Here is a 14,633-nt window from a genome sequence, read left to right on the forward strand (position 1 = left end):
ATTTTACAATGACTGCCTACCCCGAGAGCAGCGGTACACACACACACACACACACACACACACACACACAACCTGGGACGGAACAAAATTACAGTACATTATATTACATTACTGTGCATGTGTGGAATCTGTGCTCCTGCGTTTCTATGTTGGCGTGGCTCCCCTTGAATAGAAGTACCTACGTGTAGGAGTTCAGGAGACAGTTAGCTACAAGCCTAACCTTGTGTTGTGTGTGTTTCCAGCGTGCTGTTGAGGAAAWCTGCCCCACTGTGCTCATCTCTGGTCAGTGTTCCTTTTTTTGAAATTGAACAGAGCTCATCAAGGAAGGCACACTGGAGCTGCTGCAAAGCATCTATTTCCTCAGATGTAGGGCAGAATACAGATTGTCACCTAGCTCACCCTGCAGCCGCTGTAGAAATACACTGAGGCTTCAGGCACACAGTTATACTGTAGTGGTCAGCCACACCCTACGGACTGGGGGACAACTAAACTCGTAGTACTAACCACCCCTCTCCTCTGCCCCCCACTGGCCTAGGAGAAGAACCCTATCAGAACTAGTCTTGATTTTTGATTGTGCATGTTAGAGCAAGCCCTGGGCTTTGACCAGAGACAGGACTGTCCCAAATGGCACCCTATTCACTATGGGCCGTGTTCAAAAGTAGTACGCTCTGTAGGGATAGGGTGGCATTTTGGATTCAGGGCCAGGTCAACATATGGCCCCCAGCCTCTTAGGAACCGCTATCCAACCCCTCCCCCACTTCATCTGATTATTGATACTGCTGGGTCTGGCATTGCAATAGATCTGCACGCTCATACCAGCTCCACAGCACGCCAACACATGCCCCTCTAAATCTCTCGCTCTCAGAGCCAACTAATGCCTGATCTACGCACATTAATCCACCCAATTCGGAGCCTGTTAATACCCGACCACACCCACCGCACCGTTACTCTGGCCAATCAGTAGCGGCTAAACGTCTAAGCCACGCCAGCTCAAGCCCAGGGTACTATAATGGCTGTCCTGGCTTCAGCACCTCATTCCTGCAGACAGTAACTGAATAACAAGCTCAGTGGAGATTTCATTATGGGGCGGAATGGAGCCCTTTAGCCGGATCACTGCTTCCCAAGCTATGAGAGACACACAAACACTCCCCTCCCCCATCGCTCTCTCTTTCACACAAACAAGTGCACATACACTCTCTTTCTTTCTTACACACACACACACACACACTCCCTAACTTTATAAATCTAGGCCACAGTCAAATGATATGTCTTTCGAGGATCGATCCGAAGGCAGATGATTGGTTCCTGTGTCACAGCGTATTGCCTCTCCAGCTCTGGCGTTAGTTTACGTTAGTGTTCCCGTGCCTGGCTAACATATCCATCACAGGAGGTTGGCGCCACCTTAATTGGCGCCTCCTTAATTGGGCTCGTGGTAAAGGCTGGAGTGGAACGGTATCAAATACATCAGAACATAAGGTTTCCATGCGTTTGTTGCCATTCCATTTGCTCGGTTCCTGCTATTATTATGAGCCGTCCTCACCTCAGCAYCCTCCACTGGTATACATACAGTATATAGAACTGAGCCCAGATCAAGCTGAGAGATCAAGCCTCCGTGCACAATTCACACAGGCGGTTCCATCAGACTCTCAAATGTGACACATGGGAATCGCTGGGCTTTATAGAGACAACTGTCAGTCACACCTCCCTGGACTCTGCTGCAGATTTATCCCAAGTTTCAGAAGACTGCAGAACAGGACCAGTTTAAAGGCTGTTAGCCGTTTCTTCAAGTAGAGCTTTAGGGGGCGATGAGGAGGAGCTGAGGGTGGGGGGGTTGATGGCTAGGGAGACAGACCTGGACCATTTCAGTTTGCCTGGGTGCTTTATTCRAGCCGCGTGTGTGCGCACGTACGTGCATTATCACTACATTACGAGGCTCTCATCCCGAGGGCGTTCTCGAAGGGAGTTCGCCATCGAAGAAAGCCAAGGCAACACGAAGCTAAAGGCTAAGCCAGTAGAGAACGGTGCTAAATCACCGCAGAGGGGTTGGATTTAAATAAATTCCCGGGCCTGAGAATACACGTTATAGCTGAGGTGATGTTACAGCTTCGGTATGCAGCCTCACACGGCGCTGGCGGGAGCAGATAAGAGGCTTCATCGGCTGAATGTTAACCCCGGAGAGACGCTTTCATGGGTCGCTCGGGCCAAGCTGTGAATTTGTCCTTTCTATTCTTGTTGAAATGAAGYCGTGAAATCGGACGGTTTTGGACCCCCGTGATAGTAACTGCTGTAAGGTTATTATTGCCGTTATTTCATAAAAGTGTGAATGGACCTTGTATTGAACCGGGTAACTCCACGGATAGGGATACCCGGCTGTCTGTTATGCCTTGCTGGCATACTCTTTAGGAATTGCCCTTGGGCTCTAGTAATGGGTGTGATGACCTCCATTGGTTTAATTGGAGAGAAAACAAACAGTGGCTAGGATACATAAACACTGTGGTGGATAGAGGAGAGCTCAAGGAAGCGACGAAGATCACACACACACACACACACACACACACCAGGCATCACTCCCATCCCATGCTTTCCTATCCTCACACATCCAAAGAGTTCAGCCAGTCAGTGGGGTGTAGTTAGATCTCCTCTGCTGTGCCTGCAGTCTTAGAGGTAGTAACTATGGGTGCTTCCTAAGTGGCACCCTATTCCCTGTATAGTGCACTGCTTTTGACCAGGGCCCATAGGGATCTGGTCAGAAGTAGTGCATTACATAGGGAATAGGGTGCCATTAAAAGTAGCGCGTTTAAATAAGGAAAAGGATCCTATTTGGGACACATTCTATGGGTCTCTCTCTCTCTCTGTGGTTAGACAGGAGCTGAGCTGCAGCCCTCTAGAAATCAGCCTGTGTTTTCTGCTTCCAGGAACAGCCATCTGATTAAAAGAACGTGCTCCACGCTGGTTAATCTGGAGCAGATGCAGAATCAAAGGGCGCCTCCATCGCAAATTTTACTAGGACTATTACTGGATACCATAAGTACATTTGAAACTAATACAATTATTACAGGATATCGGGAGACATGTTGCATTATCCAGATGATGCGTTGAGCCAGTATCTTGTGGTGTCTTGTGTTCATCTCAAGAGAAAATTTATTCCTCACTTGCCTTGAGGATATCTAAAGCGCTTTAAGATCCTATTTGATACGGATGCCCGACGTCTCTGTTCTGCTGGCGGATGGCTTTCATTTGTTATTGAGGGCTATTATTTTTCCTCTGATCCTCTCTTCTCTCTGTGTGGTACTGAGCTATAAAAAGGCCTGGATCTTGGCAGCTCTGGAGGGCTAGCCTAACTGCACACGACAGCTGACACAACCAGGGGTTTGTGGGCCCGTCTCTCTCTCTCTAACGTNTGTGTGTGTGTGTGTGCTGAGCTATAAAAAAAGCCCTGGTCCTCGGCAGCTCTGTGGGGCTAGCCTAACTGCACATGACAGCTGACACAACCAGGAGTTTGTGGCCCTGTCTCTCTCTCTAACATGTCCCCCCCCTCCCGTTCCTCCGTCTTCTCTGCAGGGGTGCTGTGGAACCTGTCCTCCTGTGATTCCGTCAAGATGACAATCATTCGGGATGCCTTAACTACTCTGACCAACACTGTGATCATACCCCATTCCGGGTGGAGCAGCTCGACATTCGACGAGGACCACAAACTCAAGTTCCACTCGTCTCTGGTCCTGAGGAACACAAGTGGCTGTCTGAGGTAATGGAGATTTTGAGCTTTATGCTACCACCCCCTTCTGGATGTTTAAAGCTACTGCAAATAAAGCATTGTCTGGTAATCTATGACTGTATTTAGTGTGGTAAAGAAAATGTACAAACAAAATACACAGAATTAGAAGACTGTGTACTTACAGATTCAATACAGTGGCCGTTGATCAACCCACCCATAATGCAAGGAGTTGATGGGTYTTATGTTATGGTTGCCCAGTCAGTATAATCACTGTGCAACCCAGCRGTAGTAAAGGTTACTCTCGCTCTCCAGCCACCCTGCCAGGGCCCTCGTTTTGAAGGCAATGTATGTATCCCAAATGGCTCCCTTATGGGCCCTGGTCAAAAGTAGGGAGTAGGTTCCTATTTGGGCAGCTGCTAGAAGTTTAGTCTCTAATTGGTGACGGTGTCTCTGAGCACACTTGGCTAGGCTCTCATTTCCCCCGCTCAAAAACACTCGTAATGGCATAGCCCAGGCCAACCAGAGAGCCTAATCCATTATGGATGGGACGGAGCAAGTAAACCCCACAACACACGCCAGRGTCGCGCTATGGGAACAAACACAAACACTGTTTCATCTGCTTCCCAAATGGTACCCTGTTCCCTTTTACAGTGCGCTACTTTTGACCAAAGGCCTTTGGGGCCTTGTTGAAAGCAGTGTACTAAATGGGTAATAGGGTGCCGTTTGGGACTCAGWCTTTCCTATTTTTACGTGGCTGTTTGTGTACGTTGCAGTGCCTGTCTTTGTGTGTGATTTATTTGGGTGTTTGTATGTGCTGTAGGGCCATATGTCTGTGTCCAGAAGTCCTGAAAAGTGTGTGTTTCAAAGGAACCTGAGCTCGGCGGGGGAGGAGGCTAGAAAACAGATGCGTTCCTGTGAGGGACTGGTGGACTCTTTACTCTACGTCATCAAGGCCTGTGTCAACACCTCGGACTTCGACAGCAAGGTCTGTGCACAAACACACGCACGCACACACACACACACGGTCACACAATGGCAGGCAGCTGTAGGGGTTAAGGGCAACACCTACCCTACCGGTTTCGAATGATTCGATCGTTTCTCACTCATCTCCTTGCACAGCTCACTAACTTGATTGGGAAGGCCTTTTATCAACCCATATGTGTACAATGTTAATAGCACGCAATTACAGTTCATAGACTGCCAGCTGTTCCGGTTAATTATTTCCCCTACAAATGTTCCCTCTTTGATTTTTGTGTCCCAAATGACACCCTGTTCCCTATGCGTCCTGGTCAAAAGTAGTGCACTGTAGTAAAGGYAATAGGGTGCCATTTGGGATGCGCWCTGTGCATTTATTACCACAGTGATCTACTGAACAAATACCACTGAATGGGCATCAAACAGTAAAGAATTAAACCCATTTGTCAGAGCCCAGATCTCCCTTTCTAAGTGGAGACACTTTAATCTGTTAACACAGTGTGGCTCTCATACCTAATTAATTTACACTGCTACAGATAACACCAGGCCTGCACATCTCACTCAGTCACTCAGTCACTCACTCAGTCACTCAGTCACTCACTCACTCACTCACTCACTCACTCACTCACTCACTCACTCACTCACTCACTCACTCACTCACTCACAAGAGCGGCTTGCCTGGCTTATTGATCACTATTTCACTGGAACAAACCTCTTATGCTGTATAGTGTGCTGATTGAGATCTCTCCCCTCCCCCTTCTCTCTCTCTGTCGCTCTCTTTCTCTCTCTTACTCTATCTCTATTCTCACTCTCTCCTCTCTCTCTCACTCTGTCTCTCTCTCTCACTCTATCTCTATTCCATTCAATTCAATTTGCTTTATTGGCATGACGTAACAATGTACATATTGCCAAAGCTTATTTTGGATATTTACAATATAATWWWWMWAAATGAGAATCAAAATTGTCGACGGGACAACAGTGTCAAAATAACCATACATTCAACAATAACAATAAGCATACAGTAGAGTACATGTGCAGGTTGATTGGTCTGTCAGACACTGTCAGTCCCTCAACTTATGGCAGGCAGCAATGTAGTGCGCTGACAACCCACAGCTCTCTGCGTCCTCCCCCAACAGGACGGGTAGCCTACTCTCATCYGAGAGGTCTTTGAAACCTTGAATAAGCGTTTCAAATTTGTTTTATATTTTTTACATTTTGTCAGGAAATGCAGCTCCGTCTCAGGTTCTGCTGTTGTGCAGTGGTTGCACAGCCTTTGCTTTACAGGGAGCCAGGTTTTCCTGTGTCTACCCTTCTCAATGGCAAGGCTGTGCTCACTGAGCCTGTACTTTGTCAAGGTTTTTCTAAGGTTTTGATCAGTAACCATGGTCAAATATTTCGCCACAGTGTACTGTCGATTTAGGGCCAGATAGCACTGCATTTTGCTTTGTGTTTGTGCATGTGTTTCCCAATAAGCAATATAGTTTAGTTTTGACTGAGTTGTAATTTGGTTTATCCTGATTAATTGGATGTTCTGGTCCTGAGGCTTCAGTGTGTTAGTAGAACAGGTTTTTGAACTCAGCCACAGGAACAGCTGGATGAGGGGACTCTTTTTTTTTGCTCAGCTCTTGGCATTGCAGGGCTTGGTAATGATATGAGAGGGGGTCACTGTATTTTAGATGTTTCCAAAACTTAATTGCTCTTTTTTGAGTTTTTATTATTAGTGGATTTTTGCCTAATTCTGCCCTGCATGCATTGTTTGTAGTTTTTCTTCTGGACATGTAGGATAATCTTACAGAACTCAGCATGCAGGGTTTCAATGGGGTGTTTGTCCCATATGATGAAATCTTGTTTTGCAAGTGGACACCACACCTCGCTGCCATAAAGTGCAATTGGTTCAATGACATATTCAATTTGTTTTAGCCAAATTTAATAGGTATTTCAATTTGAATTAGCTTTTTAATGGCGTAGAATGCCCTGCATGCTTTCTCTCTGTTCATTCACTGCCTCATTAAGGTGTCCAGTTGAGCTTATTTTTAAACCTAAGTAATTGTTCATTCACTGCCTCATCAAGGTGTCCAGTTGAGCTTATTTTTAAACCTAAGTAATTGTAGTGTGTGCAGTACTCCTATATATTTTGAACCAATTGAGAACTTTGGTCTAATTCCCCGAGATCTGGATCTTCTCTGGAAAATCATTATTTGAGTCTTTTTGGGGTTTACTGCCAGGGCCCAGGTCTGGCAGTACTGTTCTAGCAGGTCCAGGCTCGGCTGTAGGCCATGTGCTGTGGATGACAGCAGGCATAGGTCATCTGCGAAGAGTAGGCATTTAACTTCTGAATTMTGGAGACTAACACCAGTGGCTGAGGATTTTTCTAGAATAGTGGCCAATTCGTTGATGTAAATATTGAAGAGTGCAGGGCTCAGATTGCAACCCTGACCGTTGGCCCCGCCCCTGGTTAAAGAATTCTGTTATTTTCTTGCCAATTTTAAAGCTGCACGTATTGCCAGTATACATTGATTTAATTATGTCATATGTTTTACACCCTACACCACTTTCAATAACTTTGTAGAACAGTCCTGTATGCCAAATAGAATCAAATGCTTTTTGGAAGTCGATAAAGCAAGCGTATATTTTGGTATTATTTTGGTGGACTTGTTTATCTATCAGGGTCTGCAGGGTGTAAATATGATCATTCCTGCAATGTTTTGGTATAAATACAATTTGGATTTTACTCAAGACATTGTGCTTATTAAGGAAGTTTAGAACTCTTATATTTATAATACTACAGAAAACCTTCCCCAGGTTACTGTTCACACAAATGCTTCTGTAATTGTTAGGGTCAAATTTGTCTCTGTTCTTAAAGATTGGGGTTATGAGTCCTTGATTCCAGATGTCAGGGAAATAACCTACACTCAGGATAGAAATGAAACAGTTTTAATATAGCCAATTTAATTTTGCACTAGTGAGTTTGAGCATCTCATTTAGGATGCCATCATGTCCGCATGCTTTTTTAAATTTGAGAGCCTGAAGTTTCTTATAGAGCTCCTGGTCAGTAATTGGGGAGTCCAATGGATTTTGATTATGTCAATTTGAACGGTGTTGTAGAGTGTTTTAAAATGGGTTGTCCATATGTCACCATTTTGTATCGCTAATTCCTCTTGTTTAGATTTTTTWGTTTTTTCCAATTTTGCCAGAAGTTGTTTGTGTTTATGGACTCCTCAATTAGTGTCAGCTGCTTGCTGTTGTACTGTGCTTTGGTTCTGAGTGTACGTATATAGAGTTTTAAAGTCTCACAGTAATGAAGACGTAATTCACCATTATTTGGGTCTCTGTGCTTTTGGTTGGATAGTGTTCTAAGTTTTTTWTTWTTTRTTATAATTTTACAATCTGCATCAAACCAGTTGTCATCTGTGATCTTTTTTGTTTTGTTTTTTATCAATTTCAAGTGTGCTTCTTTTGCCGTTTGCCTGAATATATAGTTGATGTTTTTTACTGCTAGATTGATGCCTTCTTTACTGTGAGTGAATGTGGTATCCAGGAAGTTATCTACGAGTGTTGGYATATTTTGGTTCCAGGTTGCTTTCTGGTATTCTTCTGTGCTGTTTTGGGCCCATCTGTATGAATGTCTGATGTTGTACAGGTTACTGGGCTGTGAATGTGTGGTTGTTTCTATGTCTGTTATTTTGAGGAACAATGTAATTTGGCTGTGATCAGACAGAGGTGTTAGAGGCTTGACAGTGAATGAGCTGAGAGAGAAAGTGTCAATGTCTGTAATCATATAGTCTACTGTACTGTGGCCAAGAGGTGAGCAGTAGGTGAATCTCCCCAAAGAGTCCCCCCGTAACCTACCATTGACAAAGTACAGACCCAGGCTTCTACAGAGCTGCAACAGATCCCTTGTGTTTTTGTTGACGGTGCTGTCACTGTTGTTTCTGTGGGGGAGATTAAGACAGTTAGAAACAGTATGGCCTGTAATAAAGCTGTCCCCTTGTGTGCTCGTTAGATCAGGTAGTGTTTCCTTGTGTGCGCAGTTTGTGTCCCCACAGATGAGCACATTTCCCTGGGCCTGGAAATGGCTCCGTCTCTTCCTCAAGATGGGGAAGATCTCCTCTGAGTAATATGGGAATTCTAAGTGGGGGGATATATATTGCGTAAAGGAACACGTTTTTCTGTCAGTACAAGTTCTTTTTTCAGTTTTACCGAATTGTGATATTTACCAATTTTGAGGGGCTCAATTAGATTTTTGTAGTTCAGATTTGATCAAATGATCAATTTCCTCCGGAGTCTCTGCCTCTATTGACAGAGCTGTGTTTCTGTGATGGCACAATACCTCTCTGTAGCTGTGGGACAGTGAGTGACAATGTCAGCCTTACACCATGTCTCCTGCAAGATTGTGACGTCAAACATCTTTAAGATTTTGTTGAACTCCAGTGTCTAAACTCTCAGTCCCCAAGGTTGATGAGTTTAGGCCCTGAATGTTCCCATGCTAACTGATAGTGTTTCATGTTGCAAAAAGAAAGAATAGCAGTCAGAAATACAGTAACTAATAAGTTGTTAAGAGTGAGATAAACAGGATAACAGGTAACATTTTTTCTGTTATATTAATATTTCCCTATTCATTGAACAAGTCAATTCTAGTACAAATAGGTGTGTGTGTGTTGCATGCGTCCGTTGTGTTTAGTGCAGATGTATTGGAGAGAGCTGTTTAATCTCACTTAATCCCTACAGGGTTCTCCTGTCCTCTGACCGACCTCTGCGTAGCTGCGCTGGTCCTGCTGTTGGGCCCTTGTGGAGTGGAGGAGGACCAGTTCTGGGCCGGGGGGCTTCCTCTCTGGTCTGGTAAGGTGGTGTGTGCGGGGTAGTAGGCTGCGGTCCGGTCTGGCTAAGCCGATGGAAGTGTGATGCTCTGGTGTGGGTGGGGCCTGTGGGTGCGCGGGTCTGGTGTGGCGTTGAAGGGCCTGGGGCTCCTGGTGGTGCAGTGTTCTGTAGGGGTCTCTGGGGGGGTCCTCTGTTCCAGTGCGGCATGGGGGTTTGTTTACCAAGTGCCACATCCTTTAGAGACTTGGCAAACATCCCTACTGTCTGCTTCCTCAGTGGGATGGTCGTGCAAGATGCCTGGGTGATTGTTGGGTGGTGAGCAATGTGTATGTTTGGAGTAGGCACACCCTCTGGTTGATGTCAGCGTTGACTTTCTGATGGTACGGGGATGAAAAAGTCTTTGCGGGGGCAGCAGAGTGGAGATGTGATGTAGGAGTTGGGGAAACAGGCTCAGATGCCCTCTGCTACTCTGCTTGACCAGCGCTGCCTACTCTCTTCCTGCTCTCCTCTTCGACAGGCCTTGTTGGTGCCGGTTGAATATAATGTGCCTGGTGTGCCACCCAGAGACAAAGTCAGGCTGGACACGGATGTGGAGTGCATGCCTGTGTTTTTGGGCACCATATTTTGCACACCTTGTTTGTGGGGAAGAGCTTTATCTTCTTGGGATGAATTTCCCTTTGAGTCAATGAGGATGCGCCACCTCAGTTGGGTTTTACCAGATTAGTGCGTTACGTCTGGGTCTGAGGTTACACAGGGCCTGTGTACATGGGGGGTGTGTCAGGGGGGCTGGAGAGCTTCTCTCTGTAGTAAGTGGTGTCCCTATGTGAGCCTCCTTGTTGACTGGGAGGTGTGGGTTAAAGTGGTGTCGGTATTGGGGGGGGGTGGGGGGATGTGGGTAAAGGGGGTCCAGTGGGGTGCTGTTAGGGGTGGTTGAGGGGCTCTTCTCTCTAGGAGTCTCTACAGTCTGCTCTCTGTGCTGCAGCACCCTCTTGATGACAGACAACTCCTTTGCCATCTCCTCCTTTACCTGCACCAGCTCTCTCCTCATGGTGGCCTTTACCTCAAGCGCTGTGGTAAGGCTCTCTCTCAGCTCCTGGACAGAGTTCTTCAGCTGGGTCCTGCACTGGTTATTCTGGTCCTGTAGAAGCTCTGTGTCTGGGCTGGTGGTGGTGTAGCTGGGGGGGCTGCTCCTTCAGCTCAGTAATACTTATACTAATACCCATACTTCTAACAGAGCCAGCCTGTCTCTCAGCAGGCTGATGGTAGTGTGGTCTTGGCTCTGGTGGTTGTAGGCAGGCAGGGGGGAGGATAGTCCTGCTGTTGGGGTGCCTGAGGTGAGGGGAGAGGTCGGGGTGCTGTCCTGGTCTTTTTTGCTTTCCGCTGTCTTCGTTAGGGTGGGGAAGTCCTGCACAACAGAGCTGAGTGCAGCCTCACTGCCCTGGACCATGACAGTGCCGTTCTGGTACATGTTTACCGTCAGTAACCTGTTTTCCTGGTCCTTATCGCTGTCCTCAAAAATGTGGATTTGCCTTCCCTTGCAGATGCCTTTATTTGTGGTATAGCTGAAATGCTCTCAAATTCAAAAGGCTTTATTGGCATGGAAAGTGTTACTGCACAGTCGTATAGAAACATTAAATAAATAAAATAACATTCAATGATTAACAGGACTCCCCGCCTCTCCTCTCTCTCTCTCTCTAGATTGTGGAGAACTGTATTTGCACTCTGAGGAACCTGTCGTATCGCCTGGAGCTGGAGATGCCCCCGTCAAGGTTTCAGGGAGCCCAGGAGCTGGACGGTCTACTGGGCAGTGAGTCTCCCAGTAAGGACGTGGAATCCAGCTGCTGGGGCCGGAAGAAGAAGAAGAAGAAAAAGGGCTCCCAGGAAGACCAGGTAAGCTTGGGGAATAAGAACGCCGGWTAAGTCTCAAATGGCACCCTATGTAGTGCACCTTCTTTTTGACCAGTGCCCATAGTGCAGTGCACTATATAGGGAATAGGGTGCCATTTCAGACACAACTTKTATCTGAGTGGTGGAAATATCACTTCCTAGGCCTCCAAAGTGAATGTTCACTCCAGGCGAGTTTTGGAATGACACCTCATCACTGAGTGGCGTAAATGTCACTTTCCAGGCTTTAATGTGAATGTTCACTCCAAATGTTTGTCAAACGTGTATAAATATATATATTTAAAAAGAAAAATCAACAGTAGTCTAGTAGCGAGATGAGTCTACGTTCCACGCCTTCTGTTGTGTCTAACATGACGGAATCAGACGGAGTCTACCTGTCTTTCCAAATCATTTGGGATTGAGTCGTCGTATCGCTGGATKTACACAACAGATGGCGTGGGACGTGGACTKAGTAGACCACATCTGACAGACTTTGATTTTGGAGTGAACTATTCCTTTAATACTCTTCTAGGAGCCCATATTCACAAAACGTCTCAGAGCAGGAGTGCTGATCTWGGACCAGGTATCTCCTGTCCATATAATATTTTTTAATTCTGATCTTAAAAAAGGCTCAACTGATCCTAGATCAGCACTCCTACTCTGAGACACATACAGCCCCTGAGCTAAAGTGAATCTCAACACTGTACTCGGTCATCGTATATGGTCGACATTGTATTAGAACCTCTAGTCGTGATCATGTGTTTTCAGTGGGACGGAGTGGGCCCCATCCCCGGCTTCTCCAAGTCCCCCAAGGGGGCGGAGATGTTGTGGCACCCAGCCGTGGTGAAGCCCTACCTGACCATGCTGGCCGAGAGCTCCAACCCTGCCACTCTGGAGGGCTCAGCGGGCTCCTTACAGAACCTGTCTGCTGGGAACTGGAAGGTATATAGTACACATATTGCATCCCGAATGGCACCCTATTCTCTATATATAGCGCACTACTTCTGACCAGGGCCGGTCAGAAGTAGTGCGCTATATAGGGAATAGGGTGCCATTTTMGGACACATGCAACACAGCACCCAGGAGAGGATATGACAGGAACACTGCTCTATTGAATGTTATTTTCCCCCTGTGTAACAGGTATGGTTTCTTAGATGTGTGAAGGCAACCATTTTTAAATGGGAACTCTGCTCCATAAGCATGCCAGTAAAACTAATGTCAATTGTCATTTATAGGTGAAGTCAAWGTACGTTTTTAAGTCTTCTATGTACTGTATGCTAATTGCTGCAAAATACATTTCCTTCTTGGAAACTTGAAGTGTACACTTTTGGGTCGAGATGCGTTGGAGAGCTTAAACGTCCTCTCTCTGTCTTCTCTGTACTAGTTTGCGGCGTACATCCGTGCGGCGGTGCGTAAGGAGAAGGGTCTGCCCATCCTGGTGGAGCTGCTGAGGATGGACAACGACAGGGTGGTCTGCTCTGTGGCCACCGCCCTGAGGAACATGGCCCTGGACGTCAGGAACAAGGAGCTCATAGGTGAGGAGCGAACACAGGCTCTGTGAAGGGATGACCCGGGCCACGTTCCAGGTCTCACAACACATGGACAGGTGTTTATCGTATCTGCTCACCACATCATATAATATAACAATTTGATCCCGACTGTGCAGTCGATGACGTAGCGCACAACCATTGGTTGATCCAATGCATCTGCAATGTAGTAGGGGGGGGAACGCAACCCACCAGTACAGTAGGCTATGCACATGTGCTACACAAGCACAGAGCAAATAAATAAAGACCAACACTATATACTGGTTTACCTACATGTGCTATGCAGCATTACAGAGTATGAAAAATGCAAGGGATGATGGGAAATTAGAGGTGGGGGGACAAGGGTTTGTAGGATCTGTAGGGGTAGACCCTTGGGGGGCTACTAGCACTATGGAAAGCCACATGGTAGGCTGTGGAAGTWCAACTCAAGCTGAACTCATGTAGCATCCGCAATGTAAAAAGTACACTGTGTAGAGAAAGGAATCTGCCGTACAAATACATTACGTAGGACACAAATCCAATGAATGTCTTTCTCTCTCTGTGGCGTTTTAGTTGAAGGTGTAGCTAGATTAATTATTTGCAGCAAAAAAATATCAAATGGAACATAATGTATATGAAGGTGAGGATGACAAATWGAATCAGCTTATAAAGAAACCTTGTCATAATCTAGATGGTCAATTTATTAAGGAAGTTACAAGTACAGTACATAAYCAGTACTTTATCCCTCTCTCCTTCCTGCCTTCTCTACCTCCTTCCCTCTCTCTTTCCTCCCTCCTTTCCTCCCTCCCAGGGAAGTATGCGATGAGGGACCTGGTGAACCGTCTCCCTGGGGGCGACACCACCCTGCTCTCTGACGAGACGGTGGCGGCCATCTGCTGCACCCTGCACGAGGTCACCAGCAAGAACATGGAGAACGCCAAGGCACTGGCCGACACGGGCGGCATCGAGAAGCTGTTCAACATCACCAAGGGCAGGGGAGAGAGGTAAGGGAAAGGGGGGGAAAGACTGCCTTCGGCTGCTTCTAAGACCGAGTKTGCATTGCGTCCTAAATGGCACCGGATTCTCTTTTATAGTGCATTACRTTTGATCAGAGCGTTATGGGAAGGGGGAAAAAACATACAAGGAACAGAGGMTCTGGTCAAACGTAGTGCATGATACTCTATACAGAATAGGGTGTCATTTGGGATGCACATGGAGAGTCTAAGAAGAGACAAATTGGGCTTCCACAAGGAAGCTCTGGGTTCATATGTCCTGAGGTTACACCTCAGAATGATCTAAAGGCGAGCGTTGTGAGGACAGTTGAGTGTAGACACATTTTTCTACCACAGAAACATGCAATATGTCATGTWTTTGCCACCGATTCCTAAGAGGCCGTGGTCATATATTCTCAGTGGTAATGTGTAGTGACGCGTGTCTCTCTGTCCCTAAAAGGTACTCCATGAAGGTGGTGAAAGCTGCCGCTCAGGTCCTCAACACACTCTGGCAGTACAGAGACCTGAGAACTATCTATAAGAAGGTAAGAGAATGACTAGGGTTTGGATGAGGAGGCCAACTACAAGTAGGGCAACGTCCCAATGATCTCTCCTTCCTGCCAAAGTGTGCACATCAGACTGTTAAATAGCCTTCACTAACCGGCCTCCACCCATTACCCAGCCCTGAACTTAGTCACTGTCACTATCCAGCCACCACCCGGT

At 46.5% G+C, this 14,633-nt stretch overlaps 1 protein-coding gene across 9 annotated transcripts in view; it reads left to right on the plus strand.

Moving 5' to 3' along the window:
* The window catches only part of LOC111974551 (plakophilin-4-like), a 119,701-nt gene that overhangs the window by 98,101 nt on the left and 6,967 nt on the right, over positions 1-14,633 (plus strand). For all 9 annotated transcript variants that reach the window (XM_024002337.2, XM_024002382.2, XM_024002356.2 and 6 more), the window contains 7 exons: positions 3,562-3,745; positions 4,583-4,700; positions 11,207-11,398; positions 12,161-12,334; positions 12,777-12,927; positions 13,730-13,922; positions 14,371-14,455. In XM_024002337.2, coding sequence (XP_023858105.1) covers positions 3,562-3,745; positions 4,583-4,700; positions 11,207-11,398; positions 12,161-12,334; positions 12,777-12,927; positions 13,730-13,922; positions 14,371-14,455 — 1,097 coding nt within the window. The remainder of the gene's footprint in view (positions 1-3,561; positions 3,746-4,582; positions 4,701-11,206; positions 11,399-12,160; positions 12,335-12,776; positions 12,928-13,729; positions 13,923-14,370; positions 14,456-14,633) is intronic.

Source organism: Salvelinus sp. IW2-2015, linkage group LG2, assembly GCF_002910315.2.
Source record: "Salvelinus sp. IW2-2015 linkage group LG2, ASM291031v2, whole genome shotgun sequence".
NCBI classification, from domain to species: Eukaryota; Metazoa; Chordata; class Actinopteri; order Salmoniformes; family Salmonidae; genus Salvelinus; species Salvelinus sp. IW2-2015.